This window comes from Tribolium madens, unplaced genomic scaffold, assembly GCF_015345945.1.
Source record: "Tribolium madens isolate multiple individuals breed KSU strain unplaced genomic scaffold, Tmad_KSU_1.1 Scaffold_97;HRSCAF=244;Tcas5.2_LG3a, whole genome shotgun sequence".
Classification (NCBI taxonomy): domain Eukaryota; kingdom Metazoa; phylum Arthropoda; class Insecta; order Coleoptera; family Tenebrionidae; genus Tribolium; species Tribolium madens.
This window is the reverse complement of record NW_025401069.1, coordinates 8,221,878-8,235,806: the sequence shown is the minus strand read 5'-3', so window position 1 is coordinate 8,235,806 and position 13,929 is coordinate 8,221,878. Positions and strand designations below refer to the sequence as shown.

General features: G+C 31.8%; 3 protein-coding genes across 6 annotated transcripts in view; 1 reads left to right on the top strand and 2 right to left on the bottom strand.

The window, feature by feature from the left end:
• The window catches only part of LOC123015063 (pleckstrin homology domain-containing family G member 1), a 38,472-nt gene extending 30,778 nt beyond the window's left edge, over window positions 1–7,694 (bottom strand). The window contains exon 1 of one of the 4 annotated variants that reach the window (XM_044414501.1): window positions 7,480–7,694. In XM_044414501.1, the coding sequence (XP_044270436.1) occupies window positions 7,480–7,528 (49 nt within the window). In that variant the 5' untranslated portion in view covers window positions 7,529–7,694. Of the gene's footprint in view, window positions 1–149; window positions 271–3,576; window positions 3,715–4,253; window positions 4,276–7,479 lie in introns of those variants that run through there. The other 3 variants (XM_044414505.1, XM_044414503.1, XM_044414502.1) reach the window with 3 other exon arrangements.
• A 1,062-nt stretch (window positions 7,695–8,756) lies between these two features.
• LOC123014143 lies at window positions 8,757–12,576 on the bottom strand. Its single transcript, XM_044413063.1, has 5 exons — window positions 12,288–12,576; window positions 12,008–12,219; window positions 11,766–11,940; window positions 11,628–11,711; window positions 8,757–11,570 (listed from the first exon to the last, which is right to left on the bottom strand). The coding sequence occupies exons 1-5, from the start codon at window positions 12,300–12,302 to the stop codon at window positions 10,305–10,307; spliced, it is 1,752 nt and encodes a 583-aa protein (XP_044268998.1). The 5' UTR covers window positions 12,303–12,576; the 3' UTR covers window positions 8,757–10,304.
• Window positions 12,577–13,624: 1,048 nt separating this feature from the next.
• The window catches only part of LOC123014070 (tyrosine-protein kinase-like otk), a 35,248-nt gene continuing 34,943 nt past the window's right edge, over window positions 13,625–13,929 (top strand). The window contains exon 1 of the mRNA XM_044412940.1: window positions 13,625–13,874. Within this exon, the coding sequence (XP_044268875.1) occupies window positions 13,835–13,874 (40 nt within the window). The 5' untranslated portion in view covers window positions 13,625–13,834. The remainder of the gene's footprint in view (window positions 13,875–13,929) is intronic.

Below are 13,929 nucleotides of genomic sequence, written 5' to 3'. Positions count from 1 at the left end.
GAAAGTTGTTCTTTATAAGTTTGAATATTTCTTAGCAAGCAGGTGGAAAAAAAATGTGGGAAGCCCAGAACACCTACCGCCCCTTAACGATAACATAAAACACTCGAGTACCAGACGTACACCCACTCTATAACACAATATAAAATTACCTTCAACTTGACCGAAGAAATCCATTTTTGGGATGACCAAAACAAACTGCTCGCCTACACCATGTTATTATATAAGATGGTAGCTGATGGAGAATACGTTGTACAAATGCAAAGACCTGGTACGCACTGCACTCGGAGAGAAGCTCAGGACAGAACTTGGAAGGAAGACAATGTTACATTATGCCTAATATGGTTCAGGCGGCAGTCGGACTGTTTTATGGAGCTCGGTATTCAATACGGCCTTCTATCTCTACGTGTACGCCGAGTTTTTATTGAAGATATAAATAAACCGTGATGAACTCGGTTCAAGAAAGGGCAATGCTTGATACCATCGAGGAAATGGCTTGCGCACACCAGACCACAAAAAAAAACAGAATATGCAAAAGTTCATTCAAAAAGTAAGAAAATCCACAAAATATCGATTATACTACTCAAAACCAAAAAAATTGTTAATAAGCTGTTTTAAGGAATGTATTTATCAAAACATTGACCCTACGAACCAACAATCGACGTTAAAATAATTTTACGACAATACTACAATCTGTAACAATAGAATTATCTAAATAATGTTTACATTAGGTATTACACTGAACAATAATTTGACAAATATTACATTTTATACTCTTTATTATATTTATGATAATTATACAGTGTTTACACAAAAAACCAAGAGGAAATCAGTAATGTATGTGTGAAAAATTATTGGGTCAAACAACAAATTTTGGAACAGCACCAAATATTTTCCGGTCAGCCAAAATAAATGAAATGATTCGTGGTTTAAGATTCAGTAAAATGTGGAAATTTTTAGAAAACTCAACTGAAAATAAAGAAAAAGTGTGAGAAAAAAGTAAGATAATACATAAAGCTTTGACTGAAATGTCTAGATCCAAGAAAGTTACCTAACTGTAATAATAAAAATCAGTTAAATAGTAAAATTCTTGTCAGTTTGAACGGCCTGTAAATTTTTATTACCACCTAATAAATTAGTAAACTACTGCTTTTACCTGTCTTAAAATCTACTTCTAATTCTTATTTTCTTCTTGATTTAAAGATTATAAATTATGAAGACATTAACAACCTAAGAATTTGTAATAAACTTGTGTATTATTCTAGCTCCAGGTTAGAATAGCCAACTACCGACTTTGAAAACAATAAATTGGGAGTTTCAACATCAACAACCATTTTAAACGTTTACATATTGCAGAATAGTTTAATTGACGTGATTCTATTCTTCAGTCTGAATTTATACACTTGCTCCAATTTAAAGAGCCATTTATATACTTGTTTTACGTAAGATAGAAAACAATTCGTTGTGTTCTAATTTCTTGACACTTTTCAAAAATGTATTAAAATTACTCTTATCAACATTTGAGAAGCAATAAACTGTTGTCACTTTACAAAAAAAAAACGGAAGTGATAAGTAGTTTATGATGTGCGAAAAATTAAACGCAATTAAAACCGTTAAATAATTGCTTGTTAGGAAAAATTTATAATTGGAAGTTCAAAATTTGCACGTGTCTAATGACAATCAACAGGTGTGGCATGTGAATAATTTAATAGAAAAATCAAAATCATTTTTCCAGTTGGTTTATTTGATTTATGTTCATACATATTTAATCGTAGATAAAACAAATAAATAACACTGATTTGCCACATAAGCAACTTTTATCATAAACAGCAGCATAACCTTTACGAATACTCATATTTGCCTTAATTTTTTAAAGAAATCTATGACTGATTTAGCTAGTCCTCTATAAATATATTTAAAAAAGATCGCAAAAGATCACACATTGATGTAATTTAAGTAACTTTTATAAACAAACAAATCAGTGTTTGCAATAAAAATAAATTAATAAAATGAATACAAACATCTGCGAGAAATAAAATACCACAATAACGACTTTTCTGTTCTTCTTAATCAATATTTCCAGCCGTTCATTAATAATCTGCCATGTCGAGATAACACAACGAACACGATTATCAGGATTCGTAACAACTGACATAACATAACTTAATTATAACATGTACATCCGCAAAAGATGGGGCGATACTGTCAACCGATTAGAAACTGTAACATTACCAATACATCCTCCATATGTACGCCTTTAACACGAGAAAAATGAACTCCAAGAATACCTGAAAAACTGAAACTTCTCGACATACTCGGTTATTATTAGATGTCGTTCCTCATTCTTATCCCTTCCAGCGTAAATAAGAAGTTCTCGATATTATCTTTGCTCAGCTGTTGAACATTCACTGTTTACTCTTCAAAGGGTAACCAAGTTCAAGAGCACAGTTATGAACAAGTGCCTTCAGGGATCTTTCCAGAGGACTTTTCCTATTAAAAATAAGACTGTATTTTTAGATACCTTTGCTATTTACTAGAGTTCAAAATTAGACTGGTTTATGCTTATTTTCCTTCACGTTGGTATATCATTCCCAGTGACACAAGTTATAGATCATTTTAATTGCCTTGATAAATATTTATTATCGAAGCCTCGAAATAACTGTGAAAATTGCGAAAAGGCATTGGTAAATTATATCAGGATATTGTTCTAATCGATTGGTTCCACATTAGCCACTCTAATGCATTCAAGCAAAAAGTCTTTTCTTCATACCAACTTCCAGAGAAGAAATCTAATACCTGAAATGCTTTCTAAAACGGTTCTCACATATCCATGCACCCTATTTTTAATGCGTCTTTCCTTTCGACGTGATATGGAGAGGATACAGTAATTTGTAAAAAGCGTCTAGACCAGACTAATTTGGGCGTGTTTCCACAATGAATTACTTAACAACACACCTCAAGGATCATCAATAATACCTTGAAATGAGTTTTTTGTGATGTGAAGTCTAATTGCGATTTAAGTACAACATCTCTTACTATAAATCTTGGCGGTAATTGTTGGAAAAACATTACAATTTAGAATGATTCAACGAGACATTACACCTATGATTAAACACAGCTATTTTAGTTCGTAAAATTACTAAACGCTGCTTTTACGGACGTATAAAATTAGGAATAAGAAAATGAATTTCCGACTATTGACCTCGTCCTACGTTCACTGCAGAAAATGCAAATGAAAGTTGAAGCGATTAAAATCATGAAGTTTCAATACTCCCTTGATTGATACTTCAAGTAATTGGATTACGGAATTTTTTTTCATAAATTCAAATTTGAACAATATAAATAACAATAATTGCTTTATTAGTGTGTTTAACTTTTACAAACAAGATACTAATTATTTTATACTTTCGCTTTAAGATGAATGTATACAATGACGTAATTCATTCTTGCAAGACTATTTTCATTGAGGTTGTATTTAAAACACCTTTCTTTATACTTGAAGTGTTAAAAACCGTTACGACCTTCTTACTAATTTGAATATCGAGTAGAAAATATAAAGCACAACAAATCATTACTTACCATCGATCCTCTCGATCCCGTGCACCTTGTCGAACACAAATGAAGTAGACCTCGAGCAAACGCAAAATGCAGCAAATCATTAGCAGAAAAGTGAATTTCGTAATCTGACATAAACAAATATCGACCAAAAGAACTCTCAAAATACCGGCGAACGACCCACGGCTACAAGTTCTTAAAACATACCTGTCCCACTGTAAATAATACGCTGCCCACACCAACAATAGCATATGTTGTTCTTTATGCATTTACCCCACTTGTGAATGAGAATACCGGTGTTAAAATTGGAACAAAATGCCGAACTCTTCGCAATGATAGCGTCTAATATCACAAAAGACCGATTTGTGTCGAAATTCGGAAGATAATGCCTGTTTTAGAACCGTTTTAATTGATTTTTTATACCATGTGGCTGTCACGACCGATTCTTTCGACAAAATGAAGTGATTTATTCTGCATTTTATTCATTTTGTTGTGTCTACCCTTTGGACTCGACGATATTTGTATGCTAATAACCCCGGAATATTTTTGCAGTTGCGTGTTCGGCCTAAAAACCACAAATACCCTTGTAAACACTAATTCGAACACATCAGTTTTCTCAGATAGGTTAATTATTATTACACAACAAACACCATAAAGTGAAAGTATTATTTAAAAATAAGCATGTTTTAATGTTCACTTACATAAATATGACGACGGGAAACATCAACTTGTCACTTCAAAAATTGGTAATTATTACCCCAAACTTTGAAGTCAACAATCTATTAACTCACTCATAGTTTGAAAAAATCTAATAAAATTAACACCACAAGCCCTCCGCAGCTAATTACTTGCTGATTTATTACCCCACATCTACCATATTCTACAAAAGGCAATCTTATGTGGGGCAATAAATACAAGACTCGTTTGGTGGGATTGTTTTATGTTTAAATTATAAGTATTTGTTACCACTCTTATTTTTACAGACTAGTTGCTAATTGAGCCTTCTGAGGTTTCTTTGTGCAAGGTCATTGACAATATCTGTTGAATTTCGCAAAAGTCCACTAATTACAGACGTTCTAGTTGTGTATGCACTCTTATCTCAACGATAATGAACGAAGCATAGTGCATTTCATGGTATTATTTACTTTACAGTGAAAAATAACGTCGCTTGTGTACCTAGACGGTTGCAAGTGGTTCTTTCTTGGATTTCCATCAAGTCCAATATGTTTAGGTTCAATTAACAGCAAAATACTTGAAAAATGATATTTGCTTTGTTTAATCAAATGTATTTTCTCGATGTCCTATTTTTTCTATTACATATTATCAATATTTTGTGGCTTAATCAATCAGATGGCAAACATTGCAAAAGGTGTATGTGTAAACTTGTGCAACTTGCCCAAAAAAATACAGATGAAATTATTATAAGGTGTGTCTGCGCTGTGAAAACTACAATTCAAACAAATTTCATTCTAGTCATTTCTTTACCTTTAGTTTAAAATAACAATGCAGCTCTTCCAAAAAAGCTATTATTAAAGATACTTCCTAGAATTACCAACTTGATAATACATCCCTTGCAGTGTTTTACCGACTAGCACGATTACAGAATATAAATTCAATCTCTGATGCAAGTCTACAGTTAAAATAATAGAACTGTTCTTTATGGAAAGAAGGACACCGGATCTATGTATCATAGACTGTGGAAACGGAAGTAAATTTATACGTGTCTTAACGGCAAACGTTTAGTGTGTAATGGGGGTATGTCTATTGCAGTCTGTAAATATTTGTATCCGTAGAGCCATTTATAAATATCGTCATCCGCCCTCTGCGGTTACTTCTAAATGTCTTTCCGCCATGAATGAAAGTAACACCGTCATATAACTTCCCATTTTGAAAACGTTTACGTAAATCGCAAACAAAAGGATTTCTTTCGTTCACAATACTAATAGGAGTGCCAAATTGCAATCAACTGATATACCGGAAACTCCATAAATGGGGTAGTCAATGATCAATGTCCTATTGTCACAGTTTCACTGATTACAACCTGTCGACATCGAAATGTAACGAAAATCGAGGATTTATCAAAACTCATCAAAAAATTTATAAATAAACTGTAATAAATTAAGGGTCATTTGACGGAGTCCAAAGTCTGTTTAAAATAAATACGAACTGTAAACAAAAGGTAACTGTCCTTCACGGATTAAATGTTACGTTAATAGTATCAAAATATGATATCGTTGGCATTTTAATACCCACGTTATGTCAAGTGCAAGAATTTTAAATCGTGTATTACTCGGTTCAAAATGCAAAAAATCCAGTCACGCACTGGGACAAAAATATAACCAAGATAATAAAATAAGCAAGAGCAAAAGCAAATTTGCATGACTGTGTTTGTAATAATGCAATTTTTCTAATAAAACAAAACAAGTGTTTGGCTTTGTAGCAGCAAAGTAGATTAATTGTTGGTGCTTAGATTTCGTAATAAGAACACAGTTCAAAGACTAATCCGTTCATAAATATTTGTACCTTAACAATAAGAAAATTGGGTACATGTCTGTTGCATAATTCAGTTTCATCTCAAATCCCTGAACCATATAACCGCTCTGAATAGTGTCAACGATCATAAAACTGATTAAAGACGATGTAATCAAAAAAACAGTAAATATGAAACATAATTTAGTTAATTAAGTTGTAGAATTTTTACGAATTATTAAATTATACAACGCATAAATTTTCAGTTTGACTTAGGATTTACTTGTTTTTATCCACAGATTCCAATCTACACCATTAAATTACGACGTATAAGGAAAACTGTCACTTTTCTAGTTAACATAATACGACGTTTCTTAGTTTTACGTATATTACCTCAATGCAATTTTGTTGATTGTACGCAAGCTGTTCAAGCATTTTTTAAAAGCTTGACTTAAAATGAGACAAAATAAATATTTGATAACCTATATTTGCACAAATGTATAACAAAATGTAGGAAAATACGTGCCTTGTACAGAAAAACTTCAAAACCATGAGTAACAGCAGTATAATTAATAATTGAGTCTTTAAATTTCCGCACGTAGAAAGATTTAATCAACAGTGAGTAATTTTTTTCGCACAATTAAATTGCGTGTTAATAATTTATAGCCACTGGCCACAAAAGACAAGAAATTGCAAATTTGCTTGACCGGAAACAAAAAATATTATTATTCCATGAGCCATTAATTTTTTATGCTCAAAATGAAGATATAGGTAATAATTATTATTAGCATAACAGAAAAGGAGCTTGCGGTGACTTCATAAATCATAAATTCATAAACACCTTTGAGGAGCTTTTGAAATGTCTCGATAAGTTCTACCTCCTTTCAAAAAATGTAGAAATTCAAAAATTATATAGCAAAGCCACCCAAAGATACAAAAATCATTCGGAAGAGTATGATTTTTTATAAATGTTGTGTTTTGTTTTGTTTCAGTATTAAACATTTCTTCACAATATTAACATTGTGTAAATATAACTTCATATCAACAAGTGCAAAAATGTTTTCTTAATCTAAATTACCTAGCCTATTAAAATTAAAACTTATGCAACATTCTACTAATTCAAAATGAAAAAATAAATCAGACAATGACAGTATTTGGAAAGAAAAAAAAACAGAAAGCGGACGCATATTTTCAACCTTTCGGAACTAAATATTTAGCTACATTCCTCAAAGTCTGCGTGTCATTGAACACAAACCAAAACAATAACGTGCAGTATAAAATAACCACATAACTACTACACCTCTGATACAACAATAAATCGAAAAAAGGAAACAATAATTAGCCGCAGAATGCGTATTTTCCATTTGTCAAGGTTGCTTTAATTAACTAACAGTACAATGAAATAAAGGGATGTCATTGATGATTTCCCAACCCTTGACTTGTAAGATTACCACTCACCGAAGAAATCTTCCCAAGTGTCATCATCGTTCTTGTCCGAGTCACTCATATTTAAAGAACGACACGATGTCAATCACTGCAGACAGTCACATTTCTAATAAATATTGTCTATGAACCGCAACACACGGAAATTGGCATTTGTAAACATTTACTAGCCTCTAACAAAACGTGACTCGGACAATCAACCACGAGATTCCAGCAAACGACCACCACTGCGTCTGTTTTACAAGTAAATGCGGACCAAAACGCGCGCGCATTGGATCCGTTCGTTACTAAGCATGCCGAAGCCGGTAGGAAGGACTCAAAAGCTTGATTTCTGGAAAAGTTACGCGAATTTTATGCCTGTTAGCCACAAGCACGAGCGATTTTCAGAAGTACTACTGACAACTGAAACTCCCAAACAGTTTGCAATTTAATTTCCAGGTGCCAAAAATCCATCCTGATACGGTCGTGGATGGTTTATGTAGGAGCAGGAGAGGGGTATTCATCTCATTATTCCTCCTAACAATTTTCTTAGTCGTGTCAAATTGATATTTCCTCATTAATGAGTTTATAATATGATGTGACCCCAACAATACCATTACGCTTGTGTAGACATTAACAAGAGATTAAATTACAACCAACAGGGCGCCCTATCCATTTCAAACTTTTCCTTTATACCAAATCTCTTTTTTCGTTTCTTTGTGTAAAAGTATGGAATGCAAATTTCACAAAACGAGCCATCAAAATTTACGAGATCATCAGCAATTATCAATTAAGTCTTAGAAAGTGCAGTTTCAGTTTCTTCATGTGAAGAAGAGCGGAAAATCTGAGCACTGAAAGTTTCGTCTTACTATTCCATCAGTTCTTTTATTACATGTTTAAATCCAGCAGACAATAATAAATAATAGAAGATATCAGGTGTTAGTGCTAACAAATCCACTAGTTCTTCCGTTATGTTTACGTATATGGCTGGAGTAAGCTTTTGCACTACCTTACTACATCTGTTTACTTTTACAGTTTACTTATTTTCGTATTCAGTTATTCACTCGGAAGTTTTTTATTGTAGGTTGAGTTTATTTGATGAGAAAACACTATCTGCATACACAATATTAAAAAAAAAACTTGTGTTTCATCTAAATTACCTGTTTGTCTCACGACTTTGTATTTTTCTGAAAAATTATCTCTAAACAAAATGGTGAAATAAAACCACATTGTTATGGATAAATATTTGTATTTACACTAAAACTACGAAGAAGTTGCACTAATCGGAGTAATAGATATATTTTATACATAAATTTCACCTAGATTAAGAATGACATGAAGGACACAAATCAAAATACAGAATAAAATGAGTATAATTCAATAAAAAGTTAAATCACACTGCTATAAATTGTAACTATCAGTAAAAAACGTAAAACTTCAATACAAATATTAATAATTCATGGCACTTGTTGACTTGTTTCATGTCATTCTCATACAATTACCTATTTGTAGAAAAAAAACTCCACAAAACACACTCATCTCACTTAAGACATACGGATAAATGATTAAAACAAAATAAATAAAAGCATTTGGTCGGGTAACTCATGAGACGTCACAGGAGTTTCCTCTAATCTATTTGAAATCACACATATATTAAAAATCACAGCTTATCATATTGGTTATAACAGAATAATAAAAAGATTGAAAAATTTAATACATTCAGATTTTCGCTAGAAAACTAGAAAATTTGGCAACTAGCACTGATCACAAATGTGAAAACCTGGATGTGAACAAAAAAAGGGTTACTTTTGATTAAGGTCACCTTAACTTTAATTCAATTGTACCCAAAATTATTACATCAAAACACTATTGTATTCAATTAATAAAATTATCACTCCATTTCAAGGTGTGGTTTGCATTGCAATACAAATAAATAATACACTGATTTAAAGCTCGTACAAAAAGGAATGACATTTTTAACAGCTAATTAACGTACTTATAGTGCAATAGTTACGAATGTGAATATACATAAAGTTATATTGAAACTATTGTTTCAGTAAATTATTATTTCAAAGAAGCAATTATACTAATGAGCCTCAGAACTCTGTCTTTCAATCATAAACAAAAAAAAACAAGGTTTAAATAAGCCAATCGCTGCAACAAAGACAATATCCTAAAATAAGTAAAAAAATCACATTTTGCGTATTAACAAACAAAAACTCAAGCTAATTATATCAACTTCAACAAATATCGCCAGAAATATGTACAAACATTTGTTCAAGAGCAATTGAAAGCAGTTCTCTATAAATGCTGTTCAAACAATGACTTCATTAAAATAATTATTTGTACTAAAAATGTTGTGATAGTCGTTTTATACGCATTGCATTAAAAAACGTTTTTTTCCTTTTTTGCAAATGTTTCCGATACTTCCATTACAAATTTAACTTTCTTTTCTTCGCAGCTAGTTTTACTAATTGATGTATTACAGATGTTCCCCTAATATGATATATGTATTGTGTTTTTGCCACAATATTACATTTAGACCTTTTTGAATCAGTCACATCCGCATTTATTCCTGCAAGTATCGTACGTATAAAATAAGGCAAGGTCAAATAGTTATAGACAATATAATTTATTTCTAATAAAAATCGAATTTTTATTAGTACTCATTTCCTAATAATTTTTACTAACAAAATGAGAAAAACTAGCCGTTTCCCGTTTTGTTAACTGAGTACACACCTTGTGACCTTGGCTCATTTTATTAATGTGAAACCTGCCTTATAACTACATAAAAAATAAATTTAACAATTCATTGCACCTGTATAACAATAAATAGTACATATAAAAAAATCATTAAATTATTAAATCTCTGTTTCAGTGTGAGGGTGACTCCTTGAACTACTACTTTCATTTTCATTTCCTCCATCTTTTTCCCTGTAATTTTGGTATTTTAATTTTCCAATCTCCACCGTTTTCAAAAATTCGCTCTCCCCAAATAAAAACCGTTTCACATTTTCTTCCATCTCCGCGTATTTGATTTTATCAACCCCCGCCAAAGTTCCTCGTTTTTCATGAATAAGCGGCTCTGATTGCGAGTTTTCCGAACTACTTATATCATTATCTAGATTGTTTTGTATCCAGTCTGCCACTTGTTGATTATGACCTGACGGGTCGCTAGTTATAGACATATTTTTTAAATCTTCGCTTGAGCAAGACTCCGTGCGTGATGTATCATGTGTCGTGGGCGTCTCTTCGCGTTTTACTTTGTGTTGTTTATACAAAACTGGAGCTATGTTATTATGAGCGTTGTCTAATAGTATATTTCTTGTGCCACTTTGCAACCTCATTGAACAGTACCTAGGACCTCTGAGATTGTCGGAAGACCCGTTTTTGGCACTTGTATCCGATTCGGGTTGTTCCTTGTGTACTTCGTACGTGGGTGATGTCATGTTGCACAAATGGTGATGCTCAACTTTTATCCCCAATTTTGGAGATTTGGAGGTTTTAACACGAGGAGCTTCGTTTGTACTAAAAAAATTGATATCAGGTTGGGACAGTAAATTATTTGACATATCTGAAACACGGTTTGGTGTTTCATCAATTAGAAAATTATTTGGTTGAACTTTTACGATGTTGTTTCCGGAATGAGCAATTTCGGTGGATTCGTTCGGGTATATTGGTACCTTTTTAGAAGATGAATCGTGCTTTACAATTCGCATTTTTTGGGGACTTTGTGGAAGATTTTCGTTACATCTAAGACACAATGAGTTTTGGTAATCCCCAGTTTGGGTTCCAACAGTGTACTGGGTTAAGTCACAAACTATAGTCAGTTTCTTTGAACAAGTACAGGTATCACAATGTTTCGCGTAAGATTTTTCCTTTTGGCGCTCTTCAAGAACTTTAGCCATTATTGCAGCGGATACTATATCTACTGGGGGTGATTCTGCGTCAGGTTCTACTTTTCTATCAGGTTTTGGTGATTTAGGAACTGAATAGACCATTGCTGTAGGCGGAAATGTGGGGATCGGCACTTTTATACTTTTCACTTCATATGAAACTTTTTTTTCTTCAGGTTTTCGCTTATTTGTCATATGTGAAGACACTTGCACTTGTACTTCATGGGGTAACTAATTACAAAACACATATACAAAAATTTAAATTACATATAGCAAAAGAATACTTACTGAATCAAATTTACGCGCTACGAAATTACTTTGTTTACATTGAAGAAATTGTATTGCTAAAGAAACATCATTTTTGTATCTTTCCTAAAAAAATACGACTATTTTATACACTATTCTTACTTTTGTTAATTAACTTACATTATCTTCAGTTAATTTTTTAACAGTATGATTAGCCTCTGCTAGTTTTTGAGATAAAGTAGCTACATCTTTAGTTAACATACTTTTTTCAGTCTCACACACATCTACTAATTTTAATAACTTATCTTCTAAACCTTGGTTTACTCTTTGGACTCGTCTATGAGCATCATACAGCCTTAAAAATTACAAATTGTAATAGCGCATCTTTTATACAAAAAAACCTATATTTTGCAAGAATTTACCTCCTATACTTGTCCTGCCATGTCAGCAACTCTTCCCTAAGTGCTACCAATTCACCACTGGGGTACTTATTAGCCTCATTTAAAAAATTAGTCTCCATTGTAACAATATGATTTTCTCGCTCTACTAACTTTTGTTTGAGATTTTCTATTTCAACATGCAAATGCACGTCATGGTCGTTCGCAAAACATCTTTTACAATTACAACCACATTCCTGGAATAAACAATGATATATCTTAGAATTGGGAAAACCCAAATCATCAAATCGTGATTCTAACATACCTTACACTTGACCATATTGAAGACTAAATAAAAATCTTCCGTCCACGTAAATATGAGATGAGAAATCTTTTTTTAGCAAGATATCAAATTTAAGCAATAAAAAACTATTAAAACTTTCACTTCAAAAGTGTCGGGTTATTATACATAGAGCTTAATTTTGTTATTTGATAATTACGTAAAAGAGCACTTAAATCTTGTGAAACGCGTAACACAATGAACTTGTTTTAACAATAAATTTAAACAATACGTGTCTGTGATTTCAATCGTCAAATTGTTGAACAGATGTTTATAAAATGTCAATGTCAAAACTAGTCGGCAAAAACGAAAACTGCCAAAATTTTAATATTACTTATCACAAATGTTAATAGATGGATCACAATCGATATAACCTCAGAATTCAAAGAATTCAAAATAAAGTATTTCCGTGTTTTTTCCTAATTTCTTTGATTTTTTCATATACTTTAATAAACATTTTCTTTTAGAAAATAATTTATCATCTACACAAAAAAATTCGTTACACACTTTCTTTAGTGCTAGTAGTGATATCGCACTCGTTCACTAAGATCGATTATAAATAAAGCTTTAGTAGTTTTTATTTTAAAATATTATTTAATTACTGTATGATAACTATTATTTTGGTTCTATTACTACCTATTAACCATCAGCCACTAAGCGAAAACCTAGGGTTCATACTTTTTTGTCCAAATATTAGCATAGTCAAGTTGTTAGTTTCTCTCAAAGTACTTACATATTTTTACATGTAGGTAACTTTGATGTACTAGTTTTTTATAGTACATAGGTATAAAATTAAAAATGCTCAAATTGCTTTATTTTGACAGAAAACTATAATTTAAGCATTTATTTTTTTATTTAGTAAAAAATATTGATCTAAAAAACATTGATCTGATTTAAAGTTAAACTAAATACCACAAATTGCTTTACTTTTTTAGAAAATTTAAATTTAAGCAATTATTTTGTTAAAATGCATTGATTTAGAATGATTTCTGGCTTAAAATCGAGCAAACTTAGATTGGACATAGCTCAATTTGCTTTATTTTGGTTAAAAACTGCGGTGTAAGCAATTATTTTATCTAAAATACATTGATTTTGAATAATTTTTGGCTTGAAATTTATAATATATGTATGATATGCTGAATACAACAGTCACAGACTACACTACAAGTATTTTCATAAAAATTACGTATAAAGTGTTGCCTACATACATTTTTATTGTACTTGAACCAGTTCGTACAAGTTCGAGATAACTCGGAATTGTTAGGTTTTCAAATAAACCGGATAAACTTTGCCGGTTGCCGCCTGTCAAGTTTTCCCTTCTGTCTGGTCTGGCTCATCAGGCATTAGCCAGTTTCATATGTTTGTTGGTAGGGTGTAGAGCTTTCGGCTGCGTACGTTACGTTATCAATCGTTTTACTACGGCTTCTCGGTTTTATTACTTACAAACTTTACACGAAATGTGAACTAAACTTGAACTTATTCGTATTTATTTGTGAACTCGTGATAGTGATTGTTTATTTATCATTTTCATAATGTCTCGCTTTAATTTGATTTTTTTTCTTTTTGTGTTGGGTAAGTCTGAATTTTATTTCAAATATTCAAGATTCTATAGATTGCTTTCTATAAT

What these genes read in the sequence shown, in the direction of transcription:
- LOC123014143 (XM_044413063.1), bottom strand. An exon ending in TGGCAGGACAAGTATAGGAG is followed by an intron (nt 11,941 to 12,007) that starts GTAAATTCTTGC and finishes GTAATTTTTAAG; the next exon opens with GCTGTATGATGCTCATAGAC. An exon ending in AAAAATTAACTGAAGATAAT is followed by an intron (nt 11,712 to 11,765) that starts GTAAGTTAATTA and finishes GTATTTTTTTAG; the next exon opens with GAAAGATACAAAAATGATGT.